General features: G+C 59.3%; 2 protein-coding genes across 4 annotated transcripts; one reads left to right on the top strand and one right to left on the bottom strand.

The window, feature by feature from the left end:
* Nucleotides 1-537: 537 nt before the first annotated feature.
* On the bottom strand, nucleotides 538-14,237 carry STX10 (syntaxin 10). Of its 3 annotated transcripts, none has more exons than XM_050925153.1 (8): nucleotides 14,161-14,237; nucleotides 13,333-13,502; nucleotides 11,523-11,617; nucleotides 10,902-10,964; nucleotides 10,285-10,401; nucleotides 9,634-9,740; nucleotides 9,123-9,217; nucleotides 539-3,288 (listed from the first exon to the last, which is right to left on the bottom strand). In XM_050925153.1, exons 1-8 carry the CDS (start codon nucleotides 14,193-14,195, stop codon nucleotides 3,149-3,151), a joined length of 822 nt encoding a protein of 273 aa, XP_050781110.1. In that variant the 5' UTR covers nucleotides 14,196-14,237; the 3' UTR covers nucleotides 539-3,148. The 3 variants fall into 3 exon arrangements, with proteins under 3 accessions (XP_050781112.1, XP_050781110.1, XP_050781111.1); XM_050925154.1 differs by lacking the exon at nucleotides 539-3,288 and adding an exon at nucleotides 8,475-8,643; XM_050925155.1 differs by lacking the exon at nucleotides 9,634-9,740 and having other exon boundaries at nucleotides 538-3,288.
* A 2,157-nt stretch (nucleotides 14,238-16,394) lies between these two features.
* IER2 (immediate early response 2) lies at nucleotides 16,395-19,286 on the top strand. The gene has a single exon (XM_050925160.1). The coding sequence runs from the start codon at nucleotides 18,181-18,183 to the stop codon at nucleotides 18,880-18,882; it is 702 nt and encodes a 233-aa protein (XP_050781117.1). The 5' UTR covers nucleotides 16,395-18,180; the 3' UTR covers nucleotides 18,883-19,286.
* The last annotated feature ends 4,705 nt before the right edge of the window (nucleotides 19,287-23,991 follow it).

Genomic DNA, 23,991 nt, shown 5'->3' with positions numbered 1-23,991 from the left:
TCGGTGGGGGATGGGGCGTGGAGTTGGCCATCAGGTGGGGACAGTCAGGCCGGGGGGTGCTTCCTTCCCCCCGCAACTTTCTCGGTTGTCCCACGTTTGGCCTGGAGCCCTGCATTCAGGCGGTGTAGGATTCCTGTGTGGTAACAGTCAGGCCACCAGGGGGTGAACTTCACCAGAGCCTCTGTGCAGGGGCTTGAGGTCCAGGCATCTCAGTGGGTTGTGGGGGGACCCTCTCCTGTCTTGCAGACGGAGAAAGGGAGACACTGAGGTGTCTTGTCACAGGACCGGGAGGAATCAGTAGAAAAGCTGGGGCTAGAACCCAGGAGTCCTGGCTCCTATCCCCCTTGCCCCACTCCCCTCCCAGAGCTGGGAATAGAACCCAGGAGTCCTGGCTCCCACTAGACCCCTCCCCTCCCACCCCACAGCCAGGGATAGAACCCAGGAGTCCTGGCTCTCAGCTCTCACTGCTCTAACCCACTAGACCCCTCCCCTCCCACAGCCAGGGATAGAACCCAGGAGTCCTGGCTCCCAGCTCTCACTGCTCTAACCCACTAGACCCCTCCCCTCCCAGAGCCAGGAATAGAACCCAGAAGTCCTGTCTTTCTCTTCCCCCTACACTTCCCTCAGCACTAACCAGTAGACCACACTCCCGCTCAGAACCCAGCTCTCCTGACTTTGCCAAGTGCCTTACCCACTGCGCTGTGCCGTGCTGCCTGCCTGGCTGCTGTTAATTTGTAATGTTTTGTTTGTTTACGCTGACTGGGACAGATTCCTTGGCCCAGGATATAAATCTCCCCCCCTCCCCCCAGCTGAAGAGGAAGTGGGGCAGGATCCAACTTCCCTGACCTAGGGCCCTGAATAATGCAGCTACCAGTGGACGGGCCTGTTCTGCCAGCGCCTTTGGCAATAGGCCAGTGGGGTCGGGTAGAAATGTGAGGCTCTGTCACTTTCTTGGGGCACTTGTAGGATGGCCCCACGCAGGCCCCTGGGGCTGGATCTGCTCTACACATGCAGGATGGGAGCTGTCACATGACCGGAGCAGGGCAGTACAGGGTGGATAGGGACTGGGGGCCAGTGAAAGCTGCGGATGGGCATGCGTTATGTGCCCCCCGCAGCCCCCTCTGTGTGCCTGGTCCGCAGACGATCTGCCACAAGCTGGAGCAGCTCCTGCTTTTAGCTCTGGAGGTATGGCCGTCGCACCAGGACTCCTGGGTTTTCTTCCCAGCTTTGGGACGGGGAGGAGTCCCTTCGGTCTCTGTGCCTCAGTTTCCCCCACACATACTGAAATGGAGGGAGTACTGGCCCAGCCTGGTGACCAACAGGGGATGAGGGCAGCGCGAGCTGACAGCATTTGTGGTGAGGATGTGGCAGGGCACATAGTGTGGTGAGTGTCAGGGAAGAGCAGCCGGATCTGGTGACTAGGGTGGGGGTTGCTTCTGGGATCTCCCCGATCCCTGTTCTTGCACTAGATCACAGCAGGGATCCCTTCCGTCTGGTGTGATCTCAGCCCAGGGCTTCAGACGCGGAGGGGAGATTCGGAAGGGTGGCTGGTGTGTCTGTGTAGTTTGGGGACCATCTGCCTGGAGCTTCAGCTCCCAGCTTTTCCCTTTGGCTCCCACTGTGGGGGTGGCAGGTGGCAGCCCCCTCCCGTGTGACGAGTTGAACACGTCTCTGCTTCGCAAAGGAGGGGTGGGGTCCTTCCTGCGCCCGGCCTCGGACCCTTCCCAGATAATGTCCCTTTAGCCCTTTCACTCCCACTCGCCCGCCCTGGCGCAGACACGGGGACCAGACTCACCTCTGAGCCCATCAATCGATTTGGCCCAGCCCAAGCCAGAGAGAGGGGTTTGCATGCTGCTGTTCCCCAGATGGGCCACCTGGTAGCGCTGTTGCTGTCTGCATCAGTATGGGGCTGGGGGGGTGGAGGGGGATGTCTTTTGAAGTGAACTCCCCTCTGGGTTTTAACCTATGTTGGTGGGAACCTAGAGATTGAAGCATCTAGGCCTGTAACGAGCGAGGGTCAGTGGGGAGGAGCTGATGGGGAAGGGAATAGTGGTGGGGTGGATGAGACAGGAGCAGTGATGGGCCCGGATCTCCTTTTGCTGATGCCTGAGCGCCAGCTCAGAATCCTGCCCCTCGGCCTGAGGGGCAGCCTGGGCTTGTCCTCGCCCGTGGATCAAACTTAACCCCGTGTGGGAGGGGGCCCAAGCTCTAAGCCCCCTTTCCATTCCCTTGCCTTGTCCTCCAGTGTCAATTAGAGCAGCCTGGAGGCTGCTCTAACTCCCACTTCAGGCCTGGGGAGGTACAGAATAGGCTGATCTGCCCCCTATTTCCACCACTTGGGGAGGCCCCTAGGCAGGGTAGAATTCCCAGGCCGTCTGCACACACCCCCGCCCCCGGTAACAGGCCTTTTGATTTAATATTGTAAAAGGGAAACGAGATTTCAGTCCAAGCTCCTAGAGTTAAAACGCTTAATTCCCAGGGGAGTTAGGCATGTGAATGCCTGTCAGGACTTGGGCTTTAGTTTCTAATGCAGGGGGAGGGGATTCTGGGGCGGGGGGCCCAGTGGGAATGGGCTTGCCGCAGCCGCCTGTAGCTGAGCTGGGTTACGCCAGTGCAGGTCCGCTGCTGAAGTTTTGGTTGTAATGGAGTGACTCTGGATTGTCTGGCGCTCAGAGGAGTGACTCTGGATTGACACCGGAACTGAGATGGGAGCAGGTCTCACTTTCTGTGGCTAGTTTTTTTTTTTTTGGTCCCCTTCCTTCCTTGCCAGCCCCGAGAGGACTGAGATGGGTGTGTGTCGTCCCTCCCCGCCCCCCAAGTGTGCTCCCGGTGCTCCAGCCTCATTGACACTGTAACTCGGGAGACCTCTCCTGATGCAACGTGCCGGAAGTCCCAAATACCCCTGCACCCCGACGCTCTCCCAGGAGCCAAGGGAGAGCCCCTGCCATAGATCTGTGCCTGGAAATGGGATGTTAGCCACACGCTCATCCACCCAGGCCGCAGTGTGTTTGCCACACCCCCTTTCACCCCAAATTAGCCGTGCTGGAAACCTGGCTATCCGCCCCCCCGCCCCACTCCAGGTTCAAGTGGGAAGCCCTCCACCCCCACCCCGGCAATGGGATTTTTTTTTCTGAGCTGGCAAATTTATTCACGATTGTTTGAGTTTTCTTTCCAATCCGGACTTCACTTCACGCGTTTGAGTTGGGAAGCGGCACCTGGGTTTTTCCGCAGCTTTTTGGTTGGTTGCTTTGGTTTCCCTTTTGTTCCCATCCTCGTCGGTTTTCGTTTCTTTTTAAAAAAAAAAACAAACAAATAAATCGAGGGGAAAAAAAAAGGTATTAAAAACCCTCTCTAATTTACACTTTAAAAAGCACTAAATGCCTGATTGTTCAAAGCGCCTGCCCATGCAGCATGGATGCCTTCCAAGTGCTTTCAGTTCATGCAAGTAGCTTATATAATCTCAAGCATCCCCCCCCCATCCCCTGTCTCTGCCGCCCTGTCATGACATACTTACAAAGAGGAAAACAAAACAAAACAAAAAACTTAATTTTTTAATGCAACTCACTCTTTGCTCCCCAGCGCCCCCTGCTGTTACTCTAACCCTGCCCCCGCCCCCCCCAATAATGCCAGTATTTGTTCTGTGTTATAAGTGCCAAGAAATTTTTGTGACTCCCTCATTCCTGTGACCTGAGAGTATCGACAATTGCACATTAACTACTGTAAAGATTTAAAAAAGAGGAATTCAGAAATGTTAATAATAATAATAAAAAAAAAGGTTTGTAACAAATTTGCACACCTGGCTGGTTATTTTCTACCCTGATTTCACATGCACACCCCAGGCATTTGCCAACAGCTGGAGAGTGGTGGTGAAGGCACTCAAGATAGCTGGGTTCAGTTCCTTGGCCAATTCTGTGCCTCAGTTTCCCCATCTAAAATAGGGGATCGTTCTGCTCCCTTTGCCTATTTAGGTTGTAAGACCATGGCGCTAGCATGGGGGACAGATTCAAAAGTCAGAGGGGCTCTCTGTGATCATAGTCCAGAGGCCTTCCTTGAATTAATTTCTGCTTGAACTATGGGACGATCTTCTAGGGAAACATCCGATCTTGATTTACAAATTGTCAGGGCTGGAGACTCGACCAGGCCCCTGGGTAAGTTGCTCCAGTGGTTAAATACCCTCCTGGTTAAAAATTTCACACCTGATTTCCAGTCTGCACTGGGCTAGCTTCAGCCTCTAGCCTTTGGCTCATGCTGACCCTTGGGCTGCTAGATTGACCAGTTGTCTGTTATCTGAGAGTTGTTCCCCAGGTAAGTCGAGTCACGTGTCCTGGGCTGGCTGGCCCCTGTAAGGGGAGGCAGGGCCTGATGCGTCCCTGAAGAGCCGCTCCCAAGGGAGGGACCCCGTCCGGGCAGGTCATTGACCAGAAGGCCAGCTGGTGGTGGGGTATGGCCTTATGCGGAGGCAGGGAAATGGGCTGCGCACAAAAGGGTGTTGCTGGCCAGGAGCCGCTGAAGCCCAGGGCCGGCATGAAGAATAACCCAGCACGAGGAGCACAAGTTTATTTTGCCCCATCCCCCAGCCCTGCTCCCTGCCTGGGGGCTGCTCGTCGGCAGTAGCCCCAGAGCTGGATCTGAGGGACTCGGGGAGTTTGTCGTCTTCTTCAGGAGCTAAGCAACGAGCCCCCTCGCCAAGGGGGCGTCTCGTCCTCAGGTCCCGGCTCTGAGCAAAGCCGACGTTCGGAGGCAGCGCAGCCAAGCCAGGTGGTGCCACCAGGGGGCGCGCATGAGGTGATCACATCACCCCTAACTTTCTGGGTAAGTGCTGGAGCGCCCGGCCGGCTTCCCAAAGCTTGAATCCTCCCCATGGCATGTCTACCCCCCATACCTGTCAAACCCCAGCCTCCTGGCTGTGCAGCCACAGGGTTCCAGCAGGGGGCGCACCTGTGCCCCCTGCAGCCAGCCCTCTGTCCCCCCCTGCGGGCTAGCTTGGCTAGTTAGCACATCAGGGCAGCCAGCTGCCTCCCCTGTTTGTGCAGAGCCGGCCACGCTGGGTCCCAGGGCACTGACAGCCGAGATCGATATGCACAGCCAGGATCGAGCTGGTGCACACCACACCCAGCCCCTGGCTGTAAGGGAGTGACTCCAGATTGACAGCAGGCTGGGAGAGCCCAGCGACCCCCCCCCCCCCGTCCACTCTGCACAGTGCCTGTCACGACGACGAGGGCCCTGATCTCAGCCGGGGAGGGGCAGCGCCTGGCGGGACAAGGGCCCTGATCTCAGCTGGGGGGCAGCGCCTGGCAACGTGAGGGCTCTGATCTCAGCTGCGAGGGGGGCAGCACCCGGTGGGACAAGACCCACCCACTCAGCTGGAGCCTCTAGCAGATTACAGATCATTTCAGGAAGACTCATCAACTCTGGCTCAGGCCCTGAATTTTCCCCAACGCTCCCTCCCCCCCATTTCCATTGTAAAATGCCTCAAAATGTGGTGTGATGCAGAGGGCAGTGACAAGATAGTATAAAACCCCTCATTATTGTCAAAGATTTCTGTAGCTTCAGATACCCCAGGAAAAGCAGCACATGGCTTTGGGGCAGGGGTGGGGGCTGATTTCCCCATTTCCAGGTGGGAGCAGGTGCCATCCAACTGTAATAGTCCTCACTTGGGGTCTGGTTGGGGAGCGGGTCCTAGTGGTCACGGCTGCCACCTGACTGCCAAAGGGGCTGTGGGGAGGGGAGCCCGGGCCCACCCACTCCACCGGCTCCCACACAGGGCCCTTTGGGCTACCAGTGGTCTGGCAACCAAGGCTGCTTAAGGCTGTTCTCCCTGGGCCTTTTGCTCTCATCCCCCCTGCAAAGTCAGCTGAGTCCAAGGCTTTCCCCTGGTGGAGAAATCCAAACCCCAATAAGTAAGGGGAGGGGGAGCTACCAAGGGCCATGGCATCCTTCCCTCTCTGGCGTGGTTCAGCCGCTGCTCTGCTCCCCTTCTGCTCTGCCACCCACACGAGCTAATGCCCTGCCTTTTAATTCCTCCAGCAGATGGAGCATTTGCTGCAGCTGTTGTGCGATGGGGCCCAAAATAATCCCTTAATCCCATGTTGCCCAGTGTGGGGTTTGTACACCCCATCACAGGCAGGGATCTTTGGAGGGGTGTCCAGGCATCACCCCCTGCCCCTCTGACGCAGCGCAGTGCCCGTATACACGGCCGCCTCGGGCTAGTCACGCACCAGATAGAAACTCTAGGGAGAAGGAATTGCAGCTCCCTTTGCACCCTGCAGGGGGAGACAGAGCAGAGGGAGCCCCCTGCTGGGGCACTCCCATGTGCCTGTTCATTGCAGCACTTGAGCCTGTCCCTCCCCCCGGGGTAGCACCATGAGAAGTTGACCTCCCTGTGGCTTAAAAGCACCCCCCGCCGCCAAGAGTCACGTAAACTCATCCAGCCTTGGGGGGGGGGGGGGGGGTGGGGGGGCAGGCGCCCAGGCCTTGTTAGCAGCTGTCTCCATTCATTCAGTCGCTCCAACGCCAATGCCATTCACATTTCTGCTTCTGTCAGCTGGGCCCCGTTCCTGTCTGCAGAGAAGAGCGTGGCTGGGGGGCAGGGACACATCCCCCAGGAGACACCCAGAACCCTGCAGGTTACCACAATTCCAAGCGCTGGGCCCGCATCCAGACACGCCTTGTGCCTGGGATCTGCCCCCACGTATCTTCTCCTTGTGCCCCTTAGGGACCAAACCCAGACCCCGAGAGGAGCTGCCGTGTTCTGGGCCGGCTCTGCCTGCGGGATTGCTGTGTTCTCAGGGCCCGGCCCAGTTCCAGGCAGCACTTGGGAAGGCAGGCAGGCGAGGGGCAGGGTGTGGCGGCCAGTGGCCAGATTCCCAGCTGGTGTAACAGCCAAGGAGGCACTTGGATTAAAGCCTGCTACAGAGCCACACCACGGATGTTGACGCACAACTGTGGCTGTCACAGCCTCAGCAGGTGTAAATCAGGGCAGTCTCATTGACCCCAGTAGGACAATGCTGCTTTACAGCAGCTGGGGATCTGGCCCCACTGAGTCCAGTGGTCGGGTGACCAGATGTCCTGATTTTATCGGGACAGTCCCAATTTTTGGGTCTTTTTCTTATAGAGGTTCCTATTACCCCCCACCCCCATCCCAACGTTTCACACTTGCTGTCTGGTCACCCTACCCCGTGGAGGGATGGGTGAGTCCCATGTGCTGGGGATTTTCAGAGCATGGCGAAGATCCCCAGGGACTGAGCATTAAAAGCTCCCAAGGCCGGCCCCATCTCAGCGTATGGAGCCACTGACAAAAACCAGGCGCCTTGAAAGGGACAAAAAATTGGGCTACAGTCCTCAGTTTTGCTGCTTTATTGTGCATTTATTTAAAGTTTTTTTTAAAAAAATATGATTTTTTTTTTTAACATTAGAAATTCAGGTTCCTGCGAGGCCACGAGACTCTGGGACCATGTCACATGGGAGCTGTAGTTGGAGGTCCTTTGTGCCTCTACTTCCTCCCACAGGCCCTGCTCCCTCGCTGGACTACATCTCCCATAACACACTGTGTTCACTCCCAGGAGCAGAGCCACTGGGCTGCAGCATGGGAATTGCAGCTGGGAGCCCCTCCCACCCCCATTTTCCTCTGTGGGCCAAGCTACCTGCCCAGACTACATCTCCCATGATGCACTGCACTCTCTCCCAGCAGCTCAGCTGCCATAGTGCATCATGGGAATTGTAGACAGGAGTGTCTCATGCCCCTATTTCCCCCATGGGCCCTGCTCCCTGGCCAGACTATATCTCCCAACATGCACTGCAGTCTCTCCTTGCGGCAGAGGCACCAGCAGTTTGTACAGCACCAAGCACCGTGGGGGCCTCACAACTCTACCATAATACAAATAATTAACAACAAACCGACCATCAGGTCTCTTCCTCCCTGCTAAGGCAGCAAAAATCCAGCAACATGACCCCCAATTTCTTTAACTGAAAGCCCTTCACATGAAAACCTGCCTGAGGAATTATTTTGGCTTTTCGTACAAAAAACAAGTGACAGCCCCGCCAGGGAGGGGCAGGGAGCCAGCACATGCTGGGCAAAGCACAGCTGGGCTTTAAGGCAGGGGAGCCCTAAAATGCAGCTGTCACCGTCCCCCTGAACCCACAGAGCACCCAGTGCGCCAGCCCAGCGTGGGAGAGTATTAACAGCTGAGTCTGCATCCCATGCTAGTAAGAATCCATCTACCTGCAAGAGGCGGCAGGGAGCTGGTGTGATAAGACAGCGCGTCCTGGTGGCACAGGCTGTGCTGCCCCATCCCATCTTGGAACATGGCACGGGCAAGCTGCTTCTCCGTCCCCCTCCTGGTTTGCAGAATTGGGGCAGAGGTACCAATGAACTGGCTTCCCCTCCCTCCCAAATCTGGGGAGAGATTAGAAGTGCCCCCCATTCCGCACATTGCTACTGCCCCCTACAGGGCTGGGGCACCCTCAGCCTGTACCTGAGTGCAAGCCCCTGATGTGGAAGCAAAGGCTTGGGGGGGCGGGGGCTAGTCAGGAGAGTGGTGCCCCCCCCGAAGTCCTGGCCAGCCGATTACAGAGTGAAGAAGAGGATAAGCACCACGATGAGGAGAACAAGCAGAATGCCGATCACACACCACTGGCGCCCGTCTGGGGAGGAGGAAGCACAGAGGGAGATGCAGTGAGTGTGGGGTGGCAGGTGTGATTCTGAGATGGGGGGCAGGGGTTGGCTTAAGCACTGACACTAGGTACCTCTAGGCTGCCTAGGGTCCATTAAAGAAATCTCTGTCCCACCTGCACACATACCCCAGGAGTAAAGATCACTATCTGCCTGCTCCCTGCCTTGTTTTACAGAAGGGAAACTGAGGCAGGGGAAGGGACTTGCCCCAAAAGTCACACAGGGCCATGAATAGAAACCAAGAGCCCTGACTCTCTGCTCTCCTTGACTCTAACCACTAGACTCCACTTCCCTCCCAAAGCTGGGGATAGAAGTCAGGAGTCCTGACTCCCAGCCCCTCCCTGCTCTAACCACTGAACCCCACTCCCTTCCCAGAGACAGGAAGGGGACTCAGGTTTTTAAGTCTCCTGGGTGCTTTGAAAAATCTCCCCCTGCCCGGCGCCTTCCTCACCGCTGGTCATGTGGGAGACCTTGGCCATCTTCTTCAGCACGCCATCCATGCGGGACTGGGTGTGATCCATCTCCTGGGCAAACTCCTCCAGCATCCTGCCAAGCCAGGCTCAAGCTGTCATCAGGGTGCAGCGCCCACCCAGGGGGGCTGCGGTCAAGCCAGGAGACATGGAAACACCCCCCCCCCCCCCCCCCCCCCCCCCACACACTAACATGCCTGCCCAGCTCCCGTGTCGGGGGATCCAGTCACTGCCGCTTTCAGTCCCCTGCCAAGGTGTCAGGAGGGGGCTTGTCCCATTCCCTCCCTCCACCGCCCCCAGGTTGGTGGGGCTTCTCCTCCAGGCACCTGTCATCCCTCTAAGAACTGGGCTGAGACCTGCCAAACTCACCTCACATGTGGGGCCAGATGGGAGGGATTTTCAGATCTGTGGCTGGTGTCCCCTAGTGGGGAAAGACCTCATGTCCCATTCCCAGGCCCGTGAGCAGGTCTCCCCACACCTCACCCCACTCACAAGCTCTGCTCGTCCAGCTCGTCTCCGACCCGGCCCGACATGTGCTTCAAGACCCGGATGCTGCCTGACACCAGCTCCAGCTGCTCATCCTGCTGGTCTATGATCAGCTGCCGGGGAAGGGAAGCAGGAAAAGCCAGTGGGTCGTTGCGACAGCGTCCCGTTACGGGGAAGGGGGGCGATTGGATCAGAACCAGAACGGTGGTGGGAGAAGGTAACTGGGATGGTGGGAGGGAGGAATTGCTGCCCCCACCCCCTCAAGGTTTGCAACCGCTAGCCCATAGGGTTAATCCCCAGGTTGTGGGGCTGTGGAACTCCCTGCTGCAGGGGGTCCAACACAGAGGGCACGAGGGTGGCAGCTTGGGTAATTTTAGATCCAGCTCTCGGATGGGGTGGATGGATGTCAGGCCACAGCCCCCGATCCCTGCCACCCCGAGCTGATCACTACAGGGGTCTGGAAGGGAGGAATCCTACTCTGGAGCAGCCGGTGCCAGCCACTGCTGGAGATGGGCCCGGGTCTGATTCAGAGGGCAGGGATCTGGGAGGGAAGACACTGTGTTCCTCCTGATCCGGGTGACTAGAGACGCAGCAGGGCGTATCCCTGTCCCCTCGTAGCCCCCCAGCCCCTGCCTGGGGCCCCTGACAGCTCGCCACCTGCTGATGCAATTGCTGCTCCTCAATATAGCGGGAATTGGCTGACACCAGCTCCTCCCGCAGCTGCCCGTACCGCTCCGGGGGGGGCTTCTGGCTGGCCCCACCGCCAATCAGCATCTGCAGGGAGACAACAGAGCCCTGACTGGGACCCATCCAGGCAACTGACTGCTGGGAGTAGCAAATGACTCGGGATGAGGGGGATGATGGAGACTGGCTGGCTCAGGGGGGTGTGGAATGGGACAGGGGGCCCTTCCCTTCTAGGGGGCACCGGCTCCGATCTGGAGGATGGCAATGCAGACTCCACATTTGCCTCCTCCGCCTGCTGTCAGCCCATCCCCTACATAGCAAGACCCTCATTACCAGAGGGGCGGGGGCCAAACGCATCATGGGGACCAGCCAACCCCCCAGGGGAGAGATCAGGCACCTTGCAGAGTGCCCAGGAGGCACGGGCAGCTATGTCCCTGGATGGAGGATCCCAGCCACCACTCCAGCCTCCCCCAGCAGCAGCACGGGATGGGCTATGGGGCTTTCTATGGGGCCTGGGCCGTGCTGTGGGCTGGTGCTCCCCACCCCCGTGAGCTCTCCCATTGCTGCTCAGGGAGGACGGGACCAGGTACCTCTCTGTTTTTCCGCTTGGCGAAGGCCAGGGCTGATGGGCTGGATATGTGATCCCGCATCTCCTGCGATGGAGGGAAGGGGTTAAAAGTGAGATTGGTCTGAAGCCAGAGGGGTTTGTTGCAGGGAGAGAGGGGGGCTTGTGAGAGCAGCAGCCCGGGGCACTTCCGTGGGGGTCCCCCTCCCCATCGGCTTCACAGACAGAAGTGGGAGCAGGGGGAAGGGAAAGGACTTCCCCATGGTCAGCCAGTAACACCAGGAACAGAACCCATGTGACCTGGACTTCCCTTGCCTTAACCACTAGACACCACTCCCCTCCTAGAGCTGGGGATAGACCCCAGAAGTCCTGGCTCCCAGCCCATTGCTCTGTCCAATACACACACCGAGTTTCAAAACTACCTGTTGGAAACCATGATCCCTGACTCAGTTTCTCCTCCTCCCTGAGCTATTGGGGTCCCTCCACTGCACTAGCTGTTGTTCCCCACTAGAGGGCAGCAGAACCCCACACACTCAGAGGAGGTCCGAGTTCCCAGCTTCCTCCAGCAGGGGGCAGCCTGTGCCTCAGACAGAGACACACACACATGCCACGGGGTCCTGATGCATTAGGGGCAGGGGTTCCCCACCTTGACAGAGTCCCGCATCTGCCTCACGAAGGCCCGTCTCTCTGTCAGCTCGCTGGCTTCGATCCTGAACTTGCGAGGGTTCGACTCCACAATGCGTGCGCCCGAGCTAAGGACCCAGTGCGCAGGGCACGGACAGAGTCTGGGCATGGGAGTGGGGAGCACAGGAGGGGGGAGAGTGGGTGGGATGGACGAGGCCCCAGCCAGCCCATAGTCACCAAACAGCTCTCTGGATTTCCCTTCATTCCCACGGACTCTCCCAACAGGGGGCGCCATGGAGAGCGGGGCAGAGGCCAGGCACTAGGGGGTCTCCTGGCTACTCCCAGCAGGGGGCGCCGTGGGGAGTGGGGCAGAGGCCTGGCATGGGGGGGTCTCCTGGCTACTCCCAGCGGGGGGCGCCATGGGGAGCAGGGCAGAGGCCTGGCACTAGGGTATCTCCCAGCTACTCCCAGCAGGGGGCGCCGTGGGGAGTGGGGCAGAGGCCTGGCATGGGGGGGTCTCCTGGCTACTCCCAGCAGGGGGCGCCATGGGGAGTAGGGCAGAGGACTGGCACCGGGGGGGCGGGGCTCCCAGCTACTCCCAGTAGCTCCTGGCTACTCCCAGCAGGGCCCCGGCGACTGTGGGGCTTGTTTCCGATCCATGGTCCGTTCACGCATCCGGGCAGAGTTCCTCTGGGCGGCGTCCACTGGCTCCCTTGACGCCTTCGAGGAGCAGTGGGCGCTGTCCGGGGTTCTCTGCTCGGTGTCCCCGTCAGGTTCCCTTCTTATGACCCTTTGACCTCACTCCTGTCCCTGTTCTTCTATTAGTTGTCCCCCGAACTCAGTGGGTTCTGTGGTCCTGTGGGTCCTCCCCTTAGGCTGGGGGGGGATCCTTTAGCAGTGAAGCGAAGCCTGCCCACTTCCCAGACACCCAATAGATAGCTACTCCCAGCAGGGGGCGCCGTGGGGAGCAGGGCAGAGGCCTGACACAGGGGGGCGGAGTCTCCCAGCTACTTCCAGTAGGGGGCGTCGTGGGTGGGGGAGCTCCTGGACTCACCCAGCAGGGGGTGCCATGGGGAGCGGGGCAGAGGCCAGGCACTAGGGGGTCTCCTGGCTACTCCCAGCAGGGGGCACCGTGGGGAGCAGGGCAGAGGCCTGGCTTGGGGGGGGGGTATCCTGGCTACTCCCAGCAGGGGGCGCAGTGGGGAGTGGGGCAGAGGCCTGGCACGGGGGCAGAGTCTCCCAGCTATTCCCAGTAGGGAGTGTCGTGGGTGGGGGAGCTCCTGGCTACTCCCAGCAGGGGGCGCCGTGGGGAACAGGGCAGAGGCCAGGCACTAGGGAGTCTCCTGCTACTCCCAGCAGGGGGTGCTGTGGGGAGCGGGGCAAGGCCTGGCTTGGGGGGGTATCCTGGCTACTCCCAGCAGGGGGCGCCGTGGGGAGCGGGGCAGAGGCCTGGCACGGGGGCAGAGTCTCCCAGCTATTCCCAGTAGGGAGTGTCGTGGGTGGGGGAGCTCCTGGCTACTCCCAGCAGAGGGCGCCACGGGGAGCGGGGCAGAGGCCTGGCATGGGGGAGGGGTCCCCTGACTACTCCCAGCAGGGGGCACCGTGGGGAGCGGGGCAGAGGCCTGGCACGGGGGGGGGCATCTCCCAGCTACTTCCAGTAGAGGGCGTCGTGGGTGGGGGAGCTCCTGGACGCACCCAGCAGGGAGCGCCGTGGGGAGCGGGGCAGAGGCCAGGGGGCTCTCCTGACTACTCCCAGCAGAGGGCGCCACGGGGAGCGGGGCAGAGGCCTGGCAGGGGGGGCTCCCCAGGGGAACCCAGCCCCAGAAGGATATCAATGGTCTCCTCCAGATCCTCCAGGTCCCACTCGATGCTTCGCAGGCTGTTGCGCAGCTCGTTGGTGGTCCAGTCGAACTCCTCCGTGCTGACGACATGCGTCTCCTGCAGCAGCTCACACCAGCGCTCGTAGAGCCCCCGGGCCGTGTTCACAGCCTTCTGCACCTCCCTGGGGGGCACAGAGCACGGGGGGCGAGGGGTTAGTGAGGAGACTCCAAGGGAGATGGCCCTGTGCTGCCAAACCCTGTCTGGCTCCTCTTCAGCCCCCTACCCACCCCAGAGGTGGCTGCATCTCAGCACTAGGTGACCAGATGTCCCGATTTTATAGGGCCAGTCCTGATTTTTGGGTCTTTTTCTTATATAGGCTCCTATTACCCCCTACCCCTGTCCCGATTTTTCAGACTTGCTGTCTGGTCTCCCTCGCAAGGAAATCCGGTAGGAACAGCCCTCAGCCCTCACCCCACAGGAGGATGGGAAGGGATCTCCCCGCAGCAGAGGGGGTCTCTTCCTCCAAGAGGGGGGAAGGGAAGGGAGATGTCTCTTCTGGAGGGGGCGGAAGGGGGGGTTCTCCAGGGGCGGGGCAAGGGAGGGGTGCTCCAGGGGCAGGGGGGCCGGAAAGGGGGGCGCTCCAGGGGCGGGGGAGCTGGAAGGGGGGGGTTCTCCAGGGGCAGGGGGGACGGAAGCGGGGGGGGGGTTCTCCAGAGGTGGAAGGGGGGTGATCCAGGGGCGAGGTGGCTCCCCAGCGGGGCTTTCTGCACAGGGTCCCGGTGCTATTTTCAGCCCCATTTTAAGGGGGGGCGATTCTGCGCGGGCTGCGGCCGACTCACCCCCGCACGGCGGAGAACGGGTCCTCCAGGGCCATGCTGCCGCCCCGGCCCCCCGCTCCGCCGGCTGCCGCCGCCGCTCCCCGCCATGTGACCGGCGCTAGCCCAGCCCCGCCGAAACTCCGACCCCCGCCTTTGCTGAGGGCGGGGCGGCCTTGCCTGGACTGGGGGGGGGGGGCGGATCCAGCCGGGCAGGCGGCAGCTGCGGGGGGCGGAGCTCCGCCCATTCATAACCCTCCATGGAGGAAATGGGGCGTGGGGGTAAGGCTGAGCTGATCTCGAATTCCCGGCCCTGAGCTGCTCCACACCGAGCTAGGGAGCAGAGACGGGGAACCCAGGAGTCCGGATTGTCCCATCCCCCACCACCAGATCCCGCCCCCGTCCCGAAACTGGGAATAGAACCCAGGAGTCCTGACTTCAGCCCTCCCCCTATTCCTATCCCCGCCCCCCAAACTAGGACTAGAACCCAGGAGTTCTGCCACACACACCCCGCCCCCACTCTCCTCCCAGAGCTGAGAACAGAACCCAGGTGTCCGGACTCCCAGCCGCCCCGCCCTCTAGCCCCTAGACTCCACTCCCGGCTCCTCCTCCTCCTGGGTATTTAATTCCAGTCCAGCCAGTATGACAAGTCCCTGCTGTGGGGTTACTGGTTGTCCCCTCCCCGCCGCAGGGGATTTCTCATGACTCTTGGCAGCTGACTCCATGGGAGCCTGGCCCGCAGGGGGCTGCTGCTAGGAGGCCTTGTGAGGGGTGACACTGAGCGCTTGAGGACAGCGGGGGGGGAAGCCATCGGGGGAGAGGTGGCTGTGTACATCTGAAGCTGTATGTGGGATTTGTTGATGGTCAGGTTGTGGAGGATAATGTGAGGGTTGTGTGCTGTCTGTGTGGGCAGGGAGTGAGGGGAAGGGGGTTTGCATGTTGTCAGATTGTGTGAGGGAGTTGTGTGGCATGCAGGCAGGTTGTATGTGTGTTTGAGCTGTGTACAGGTAGACTGTGTCCACTCAGGCTGGGTGTGGTTGTAGTCAGATTATGGGGGGGAGTTGTAGGGTATGTGTGTAGTCAGATTGTGTGGGGGGGAACAGGCAGTGTGTATCAGGTGTTTACAGATAGGTTGTGTACAATCTGATTATGAGGGGATGTGTGTGGTCAGGTTGTATTTAGTCGAGTTGGGGGAGAGTTGTCTGATATGTGTAGAGGGGGGCGTTTCGAGGCAAATTGTGAGTAGTCAGATAGTGTGGGGGAGTTGTGAGTCAGTGAGAGAAATAGGCTGTGTACAGTCAGACTCTGCCTGGATGTGTGTAGCGGGGTTGTGCCATCTAGTTGGATTGTGGGGGGGGATATTGTGGGTGGATGTGTTAGGAGTTATATGGGGGTGGGGGTGATAGGCAGGTTGTGTGTGGGTCGGGAAGATGGGTTGTGTAGTCATTATGAAGGGAGTTGGGGGGAGATTGTGGGGAGTTGTCAGGTATTTGGGCTGTTGGGGTGATAGGCAGGTGGTGACTGGGGGTGACAGGCAAGTGGTGGGTGGCTGGGGAAATGGGGGGGTGATTGCAAGGTGGTGTGGGGGTGACAGGCAGGTGGTGGGTGGCTGGGCGGAGATTGGGGGGGCTGTAGCCTGTAGTGGGGCTGTCAGGCAGGTGGTGGGTGGCTGGGGGGAGATTGTGGGGGTGACAGGCATGTGGCTGGGGGGATATTGGGGGGCTGTGGGGTGACAGGCAGGTGGTGAGGGGCTGGGGGGAGATTAGGGGGTGACAGGCAGGCTGTGAGTGGCTGGGGGGAGATTGTGGGGGCTGTGGGGGTGACAGGCAGGTGGTGGGTGGCTGGGGGGTGATTGGGGGTGACAGGTGGTGGCTGGGGGGAGATTAGGAGGCTGTGGGGTGACAGGCAGGTGGTGGGTGGCTGGGGGGAGATTGGGGCGGGCTGTGGGTGTGACAGGCAGGTGGTGGGTGGCTGGGGGCGCCAGGCTGGGGGGATGGGTGCAGTCCCAGGTGCTGTGCAGAGAGGCGGGCTGCGCGGGAGGGATTTGCAGCGCGAGCCGATGGGGTTTTCCCGGAAGGACGCTCCCCATAGGCCACAACGGGGCCTTCCGGCCTCTGCCCTTATACGGAAAGAGGAAGCGAGGCGGCCGCAAACGTAGCCCTTTTTGGAACGTTGGTGCGCGCCGCGTTCTGATCCCGCCCCCTGTCGTCATGGGCCCCTGAGATAGTCATGGAAACGGTAACCGGGGCAGGCTGGGGTGACCTCAAGCGTAGGGCGGGGCCTCCTCCTCCTCTTCCTTCCTCTTAAAGAGCCCGCGGCGGGGAAGGGGCTGGTTTCTTCTCGGGCCTGCGGGGAGGTGGAGGAGGGGCTTGACCCCCCCTCCCCATTCGTGCCCCCCTGTACCGACCCCCCTGCAGTGCCACAGATGCGGGCGGGTAATTCTGGCCTCTTTGCAGCGCGGAGATTATGACCCTAAAAAAAAGAGAAAAGCAGCTTTACGTGGGAGCTCGACCCCCCATTGCGTCGCCCCGGGGTTTGCTGCGGGACTTTCTTATAAACAATTCGGAAAAAGGTTGCACTCGCTGGAGGGCCTTAAAGCAGCTTTGCGTGGAAGGGTTTTTGAGGCTTTCTAGAGCCAAGTTGAGTGGTGATACCAAGCCGGCTGCACGCCTCGCAGTGCCCCCGTTCAACTTCATCTAGGTGGGGCGAAGCGTGAAATAATTCCACAGAGCGATTGCGTGGCCAACACCGTTTGTACACGTGCAGGAGATTGTGGCGTGGCCTCAGTGCTATACAGGTGCGAACATTAGTACCTTACGAGGGGAGCATAACTAGTTGTGCGGTGCAGCCGCTTGCATCCGGCACACGCACGTTCTCAGCGAACGGAGGAGGATTTCATTCACGACGAGTTCTGGCTCAGAGTTGGGGTTTGCTGTAGTACGATGTGTTTACTGGCAGGACACGAGACACGGCGATTGCATTGTACGGGCACGCATTTTGCAGCCAGCACGCAGATGTTGCAGTGACTCCAGTCAGTGGATTTAAACATAGATCGCGCTGTTTACACACACACAGAGAGAAAGCGATGTTTGCGTTTGCCTGGGAGGTTGCATTCCATGTACACAAGGTGCGTTTTATCTAGCAGAGATTGCAGCCTCACACGCGTTCTGCTTCTGCTGCATTGCACGCGGAGACAGATTTATTTGGCAGACCGCATTAAACGGAGATGGTGCTTTTGCCCAGACACAGAAACGTTACACTCACAGGCTGCATTTGCACTTAAAACAGCGATTGTGCTTACGTTATTGTGCAGCGAGCTTTATTGCACGCTGTGCAGTGGCTGCATTTATGTATCGCATTGCGCGTGCACGTACACTATCCGCTGCATTCAATGCCTCGCGCGCACCCAGGCCTGGTGCAAGAGTTGCACGGCTGGCCCTGCACAGCCCGCTGGCGTTGGCTCCAGAGACCGCCCGGCACTCACACCCGCTCCGGTGGCATGTGCTGCACTGCGCGCGCAAACAAGCCCCGAGCTCTACCTTGGACGCGCATAATAAAGCACAACGGCCCAGCGTCTGGCTGCATGGGCCTAAGCGGCCGCGGGCGACTGATCTGAAGGGGGGTCCCTTTTGCATCGACCCCCCCCCGCCGCCCTTAGGCGCTCTGCTGCGGCTGGCAGCTTCCTTCTCCTCCCCTCCCCCATGCCTCGGCATTTCCGTCCTTCCTTCCCTTCCCCCCCCCAGTCGCTGGGGGTGGCGGCGCGTTGCACAGGCCGGATGCGGCTGAGTGAGTGGGCGGGGGCGGCCCGGGCGCTGAGATCACCGGGGGTATAAAAGCAGCGGAGCTGGGCGCGGCTGGGTTTAGTCCGGGCGGCTGGTCCGAGGCGGCGGCACAAAAGCGCAGCAGCAGCAGGCGGCGCGGGGGTGGGAAGACCCAGGCGCAGCCCCCCGCCCCCAAGTCTCCGGTCGGTGCAAAGGGCCCCGGCCGCGTGAAACAGGCCGATCCGTGCAGGAGCGAGCCGGGCCGCAGCCGCCCCCGCCCGGCATGGAGGTGCAGAAGGAAGCCCAGCGCATCATGACCCTGTCGGTGTGGAAGATGTACAACTCCCGCCTGCAGCGCGGCGGGCTGCGGCTGCACCGGAGCCTGCAGCTGTCGCTGGTCATGCGGAGCGCCCGGGAGGTTTATCTCTCGGCCAAGCTGGAGGAGGACGAGGAGGGGCGACTGGGGCCGCAGCCCGGCCCGGGGGAGGAAGGCGCCGGCCAGACCCCGCTGCAGCCAGCCGCCTGCCCCGGCCCCCTGGCGTCGGAGGAGCGGGCAGCCCCCGCGGACCGTGGAAACGCCCCGGGCGCAGGCGATCCGGAGCCCATGGAGACGCAGGACAGCAGCGGGGACTTGCCCCCGGCGACTCCAGCGCCCGGGGCCGGTAGGCGGCCGGCGCGGGGCGGTTCGTTGCCACCCCCGGGCAAAGCCAGTAGGAAACGGCGGAGCAGCAGCTTGGACAAGCCGGGAGCCGCCGAAGCCGGACTGGTGCCCACCAAGAAGGCCCGGCTGGAGGCGGAGGAAGAGGAGGGCGAGCGGCAGCCCCAGGGACAGGACGGCCCCTTCCCCAGCCTGGCCAAAGTCCTGCAGACCCGCTTCTCCGGGATGCTGCGGGGCGGCCCCGCCAAGGGCCCCGAGCCCACGCCGGGCTGCCGGCCCGGGGACGGGGTGCTCAGCATACTGGTCCGAGCCGTGGTGGCCTTTTAAATCCCCGTCTCCGCCGCTTTGGGGGGACTCGTGGCTGGGGGGCCTGCCCCGCGGCGCGCAGCGGCTCGCTCGGCCCCTGGCGGGAGCCATGGGGCAGGACGGGGGTCGCAGCCCCCCTCTCCCTGGCGGAGGGGGGGCGGGAGCCGGCCGTGCCTCCCGGGGGCGGGAGAGAGACACGCGAAGGCCGGGACTGGATGGAGAGGGCAGCGGAAGGAAGATCGGACTTTCCCCTCCCCACCCTGCTGGGTCCAGGGGGAGGCGAGGCCAAAGGATCGAGGGGACGGACAGACGCCGCCGCTTTGTGTGTGTGGGAGCGGGGCGGGGGTGGGGGTGGGGGTGGGGGAACGGACTTTGGCACAACTTCAAGATGGGGAAGAGACTCGCAAGCCGGGCTGAGCTGTCCCTGCCCGCTCCTCGTCGAGAGATGATTTATTTTTGTGCAGAGAAATGCTGGGGCCTGACCCCGGATCCACTGGTGCTATTCCACAACCCCAGCCCTCGGGGGGATGGAGGGGGGGTTGTGTGGGGCTTTTTGTAACTTGAAACTGTGTTGTTCTGTGTCTTTGTGATGGCAGAATGTTTGCTGGGGGGGGCAGAGAGGGGGCTGCAGACCTGGCGGCCAGATGCGGGCTGAAGGGGTTTCAGAGGGAGCGAACGGTGCTGGGAAATAGCCCAGAAAGGGAGGCTGGTTTCTCTAGCCCTCCTCCGGCGCCTGGTTCTCCAGCACCCGCAGAAAGTGGAGGATGGGTGCCCGACTTACTAAATTGCTTTCCTCAGGGGGACTTCTTCAGAAAGTGGGTTTTGTGTGTGGTGTTTTCAGGAGGCCTTTTTACTCTCACCAACGAAAAGCTCAACCCCGGATTCATTAAGGAAACTTCCCCCCTTCCAGCCAGGCCTGCCAGTTATGACACACCGCTCATATGACCAGTCATTGCATCACAGCCCGTCTAGAAGGGCAGCAGGGAATTTCCTGCTCAAACCGCCTGTGGATTTGTGTGTGTGGAGCTGGTTTTTCAGGGTGTGGGTGGGGTGTGTGTCAGCCTGACTCATTTAACCCTCTAAAGGAGAACTGAGAGGAGGCTGCCTTGTGCTGCTTGCTCTTAAAAATCAAATAAAAGATGTTAGTTCTTTTTAAAAAAACAAAAACTAGGAAAGTCAGACTCTGGAGGGGTTTTTTTCCCCTTCAGTCTGGGAGTGGTGGAGGGAAGTTTCTTTTACTCAGTTCTGAGTTATTTGAACTAACCAGTGTCATGCGATTATTAAAGTTGGTCTGAATTGCTGAAGCTCAAAGGAGAAGAGAGAAGGGGAGAAATCCTGGTCACCCACTGTGACCCTGGAATTTTCAAAGGAAAATTATTACGTGTTCAAATCCCACTGTAAAACTGAGAATCGGCCATCTCTTTCTGTTGTCATGGCTAGTGAGTCTAAGATCTCTCCCCCCACCCCGCCTGCCACTGTCTTGTTTCAAATCAAATACCCCTCGAGTTCTCTTAGAGTCTAAGGAGAGGAGGGATGTATCAGTCTGTGTTTGTGGATGTCGTCATGGCTTTACCTAGACCCATGAACAAAAATCATTCTTTGGTTCCTGAATTTTTGCTAATTGCCCGCAGAGGACACTAGCGAATGGATTAAAACAACCAGGAAAACCCCCTACACAGCTGACACATTTCTTTTCTTTTTAAATGTGACCCATGTGTCTTGAATGCTTGTAATTTATATCTGTAGTTCCATATTTTGTATTGTCTTGGGGGGGGGGGGGGAACATGGACTGGGCTTTCCTGCTCTGTGGTGTCGTGAATTTTTTTTGTTAAATAAAAACCATTTGTGAATCTGGTGAAGTTGTTACACTCTGCATTTGTCATAGAAATGGGGGGGGGGTTGTTTTAAAGGCCTGGGTAAATTTAGTGGCAGGCTTTTGTTTGGCCTGTTCCAAGCTGGACAGGCTCAGCAGCTGCTGATTTCAGGCCTTGAGCAAAAACAAGATGGGCTCCTAACCCCTTGACTGAGGCTGGGTGTGAATCCTGTTTATTCCAGTAGGACCCAGGCGCTGGATGCAGTAGAGGATCCCCCATGGAAGGAGTCTGATTCATTCCATTGGTCCAGCCAACGTCCGCCCCTTTTTCTCCCTCCCCCTGAGTCTTGGCCTCTCTATCCCTTTGTGATCTCCCCTCTCTGCCCCCCTGGCCTGTTGGGTGACCCCACACAGGGTGACAAATATCAAGTTGTGTAACAGTGCCCTTTGGTTGTGGTGGGAGTGTCAACAGGAGAGGTTTAAATGGCCTAGTACCTGCAGACTTCTAACTGGTTAGAAATACTCACTTAGAATCTGGCCAGCTGGGTTGGGGGGCCGGGGGGGGGCAGTTAAAACTATTGAGGGTGGGGGAGGGGTTGGTTGTGTGTCCCTGGAAACAACTGACACGACTTCCATGAAGTAGCCTAGCGAGCTGCTCGAGGGGATTATCAGGCGAGATAAAATGGATCTTTTCTTGGCACAGCATGAGGGGCGGGTTAGCAGCACATCCGCTGGAGGCAGGTGCAAACCCTGTGAGACGGGAGCCATGATCCCACAGCAAAATAATCAAGCTGTATAGAAATGGGGGGGGGGCACTCAGGGGTCCTGCAGCTGGGGTGGGGGATTGGGACATGGTGCCCTTGCGTGGGGGTCCTGCAGCTGTGGTGGGGGATTGGGATGCGGTGCCCTTGCTAGATGGGTTCACAATTGCTGCTGGTCGGGCATTGAAAGTGTAACCTGTGTCCTGGTGATCCTGCCCTGATGGGACCACAAATGAGGGGCAGTGCTGGATGCCTGGACTTTAAAGCATTGTTGGCTGGTAACGAGCCAGGGCATAGTATTTTCCCAGAGTTACAGGGCCCAGGACTCGGCTCTTTGTCTCCCAGGCCCTCCCTGGAACTGCTTGCCCCAGCTGCAGGTGTCTGGATCAGTTCCTCAGTGGTGGTCAAAGCTGGGCTGGGGGTGCATCCGGCCTCAGGAATTCTCTGTGTGATCCAGCCTCTGACCTTCCTAGCCCTCTTAAAATCAAAGGTGTTTAGTACAGATGGGTCCATGATGCAGCTGCCCAGGGGTAAGTCTGCGTGTTTCTATTGTAGCCATTCCCGGTGGCCCTGTTGTGTGGGGAGCTGTACAAACGTGCGCCCAAGCGCTCACATAGATGAGTGGCAGAAGGAGGGGAAACTGAGGTACTGAGTAGGGGTGGGATTTGACTCAGGTCACTGGTGGAGCTGGGGAGATAACCCAGGTATCCAGGCTGGGCTGCGTTTCCAGTCAGTTGCCTAGATGTGTGGATGCCCCAGTGCCACGTGCTTTGAGCCTGATGGTGCCGTGTTTGCACTAGTGCAAAGTGAGTAAAACACATCTAGGTCAGTTTCTTCCACAGTAGGCAGGGCATGCCTATCCCCAGTGTACAGAGGGGAAACTGAGGCACAGAGAGGCTAACTGACTTGCCCAAGGTCACATGGCAAGCATATGACAGTGTAGGGCTGGACTGCTCTGCCCTGCCTCTCTTTGCATAGGTGAAGTCCAAGTAATTGAAATGCCAGGGGTGGGGGGTGTTGTCACCCTTTAACAAGCATCTTAACCGTGTATTTTTTTAAAAGTTAACACAGAATAAAGCCCCCATTGCTGATATTGTAGCCAGCTTAAAGAGCTGGCTACTGTGTAAGTGCAGCTCCACCCTAGTGGCTGGAGTCTGAACCTCTCATTGGTGTGTCATAGTCCCTGTAGTGCAAACACTGAATGGGGAGTTTCCTGAAGCTCAAGCAAAGAAGGGGGCCTGGGTGCAGGAGGATCTGAGTTTTGTTCCCAGCTGCTGCTGTGAAATCCGATGTGTGGTGGGAGTGATGATAGCTGTCCTACATGGAAATTCACGGCTGATTTTTAAAACTGTGGGTTGAAAGCAGCCAAATTCTGTGGTTTTACAATCACTTTCTGTGGCACAGTGCAGACGGTGGTGGAATTGTAGGCTGTCGCTTTACCCTGATGGGGTTTTCCTGGGCCTGGTTGCAGGGGCTCTGTAGGGAAATGCGTGATCTGGGCCGAGCAGCCAAGTTCGAGTAAGTTGGGGTAAATTTCATTTTTCTGGCCTCAGGGAGCAGCCTGCATTTATCTCTCTCTGGTTTTGGGTCCTTGCATGTTCTCGGTCTGGATTCTAAGAATAAAAGTGGTGCGATGTCACAACTGTCCAAGGAGAGTATTTGGGGGTTTTCATCTAGCTTCTGTGTGCAAGTGTCATGATCAGATGAGTGACCTCCCCCCTGCTCAGCTGAGTCTGCCCCCCGCTTTTCTGACGGCAGCTCCCTGCATGATGGGAAATGCAGCGGTAAGCTCCCGGGGTGCACTCAGAGGAGGTTTGTGGCAGGAAGGGAAAGGAGGACTGGGCAGGAAGCAGATTGGCAGAGAGATGATGGGGAAGCAGCTGCCGTGGGACAGGATAGAGCTGTGGGCTGCCTGGGGGAGGAAGGGGGGTGCTGACTGGCAGAATCCAGCCCTCTTCCCCCCCATGCAGCTGCAGCGGACCCGACAAGGGGGTGGTTTTGGCAGAATCCAGCCCTCCTGCCCCCGGTGCAGTGGTATTAGAGAATGACTTCCTTTCTAGCAGCCGCCCATCAGAGACAGGATGTTGGGGCGGATGGGCTCATTCTGCTTTGCTGGTTCCCAGGCCACAGGCGAGGTTCCGGTGTTCTCACGGGGGCCAGGCACCCTCGGGCGCCCATGAGCCGGGGAGGGGGGGACAGGGAGAACAAACGGACCTGGTGGGGGGCAGGGAGCGCACATGGCCCCAGTGGCAGGGCCAAGACAGTGATAGTTGTTGATCCTGGTTATTATGGCAGAGCCTTTGGCTGCAGCACTGTACAAATACTAGCAGGGCCCCAGGGAACTGCCCCCTGGGAGGCAGTGAGGTGTAATGGTTACAGCAGTGGTGCTGGGCACCAGGATGCCTGGGTTCTATCCCCAGCTCTGGGAGGGGAGTGGGGTTCAGTGATTAAAGCGGGGGGGGGGGCGGGGGCTGGGAGCCAGGACTCCTGGGTTCTATCCCCAGCTCTGGGAGGGGAGTGGGGGCTGGTGGGTTAGAACAAGGGGGGCTGGGAGCC

Source organism: Gopherus flavomarginatus, chromosome 16 (assembly GCF_025201925.1).
Source record: "Gopherus flavomarginatus isolate rGopFla2 chromosome 16, rGopFla2.mat.asm, whole genome shotgun sequence".
NCBI classification, from domain to species: Eukaryota; Metazoa; Chordata; order Testudines; family Testudinidae; genus Gopherus; species Gopherus flavomarginatus.
This window is presented reverse-complemented; position numbering and strand designations above follow the sequence as displayed.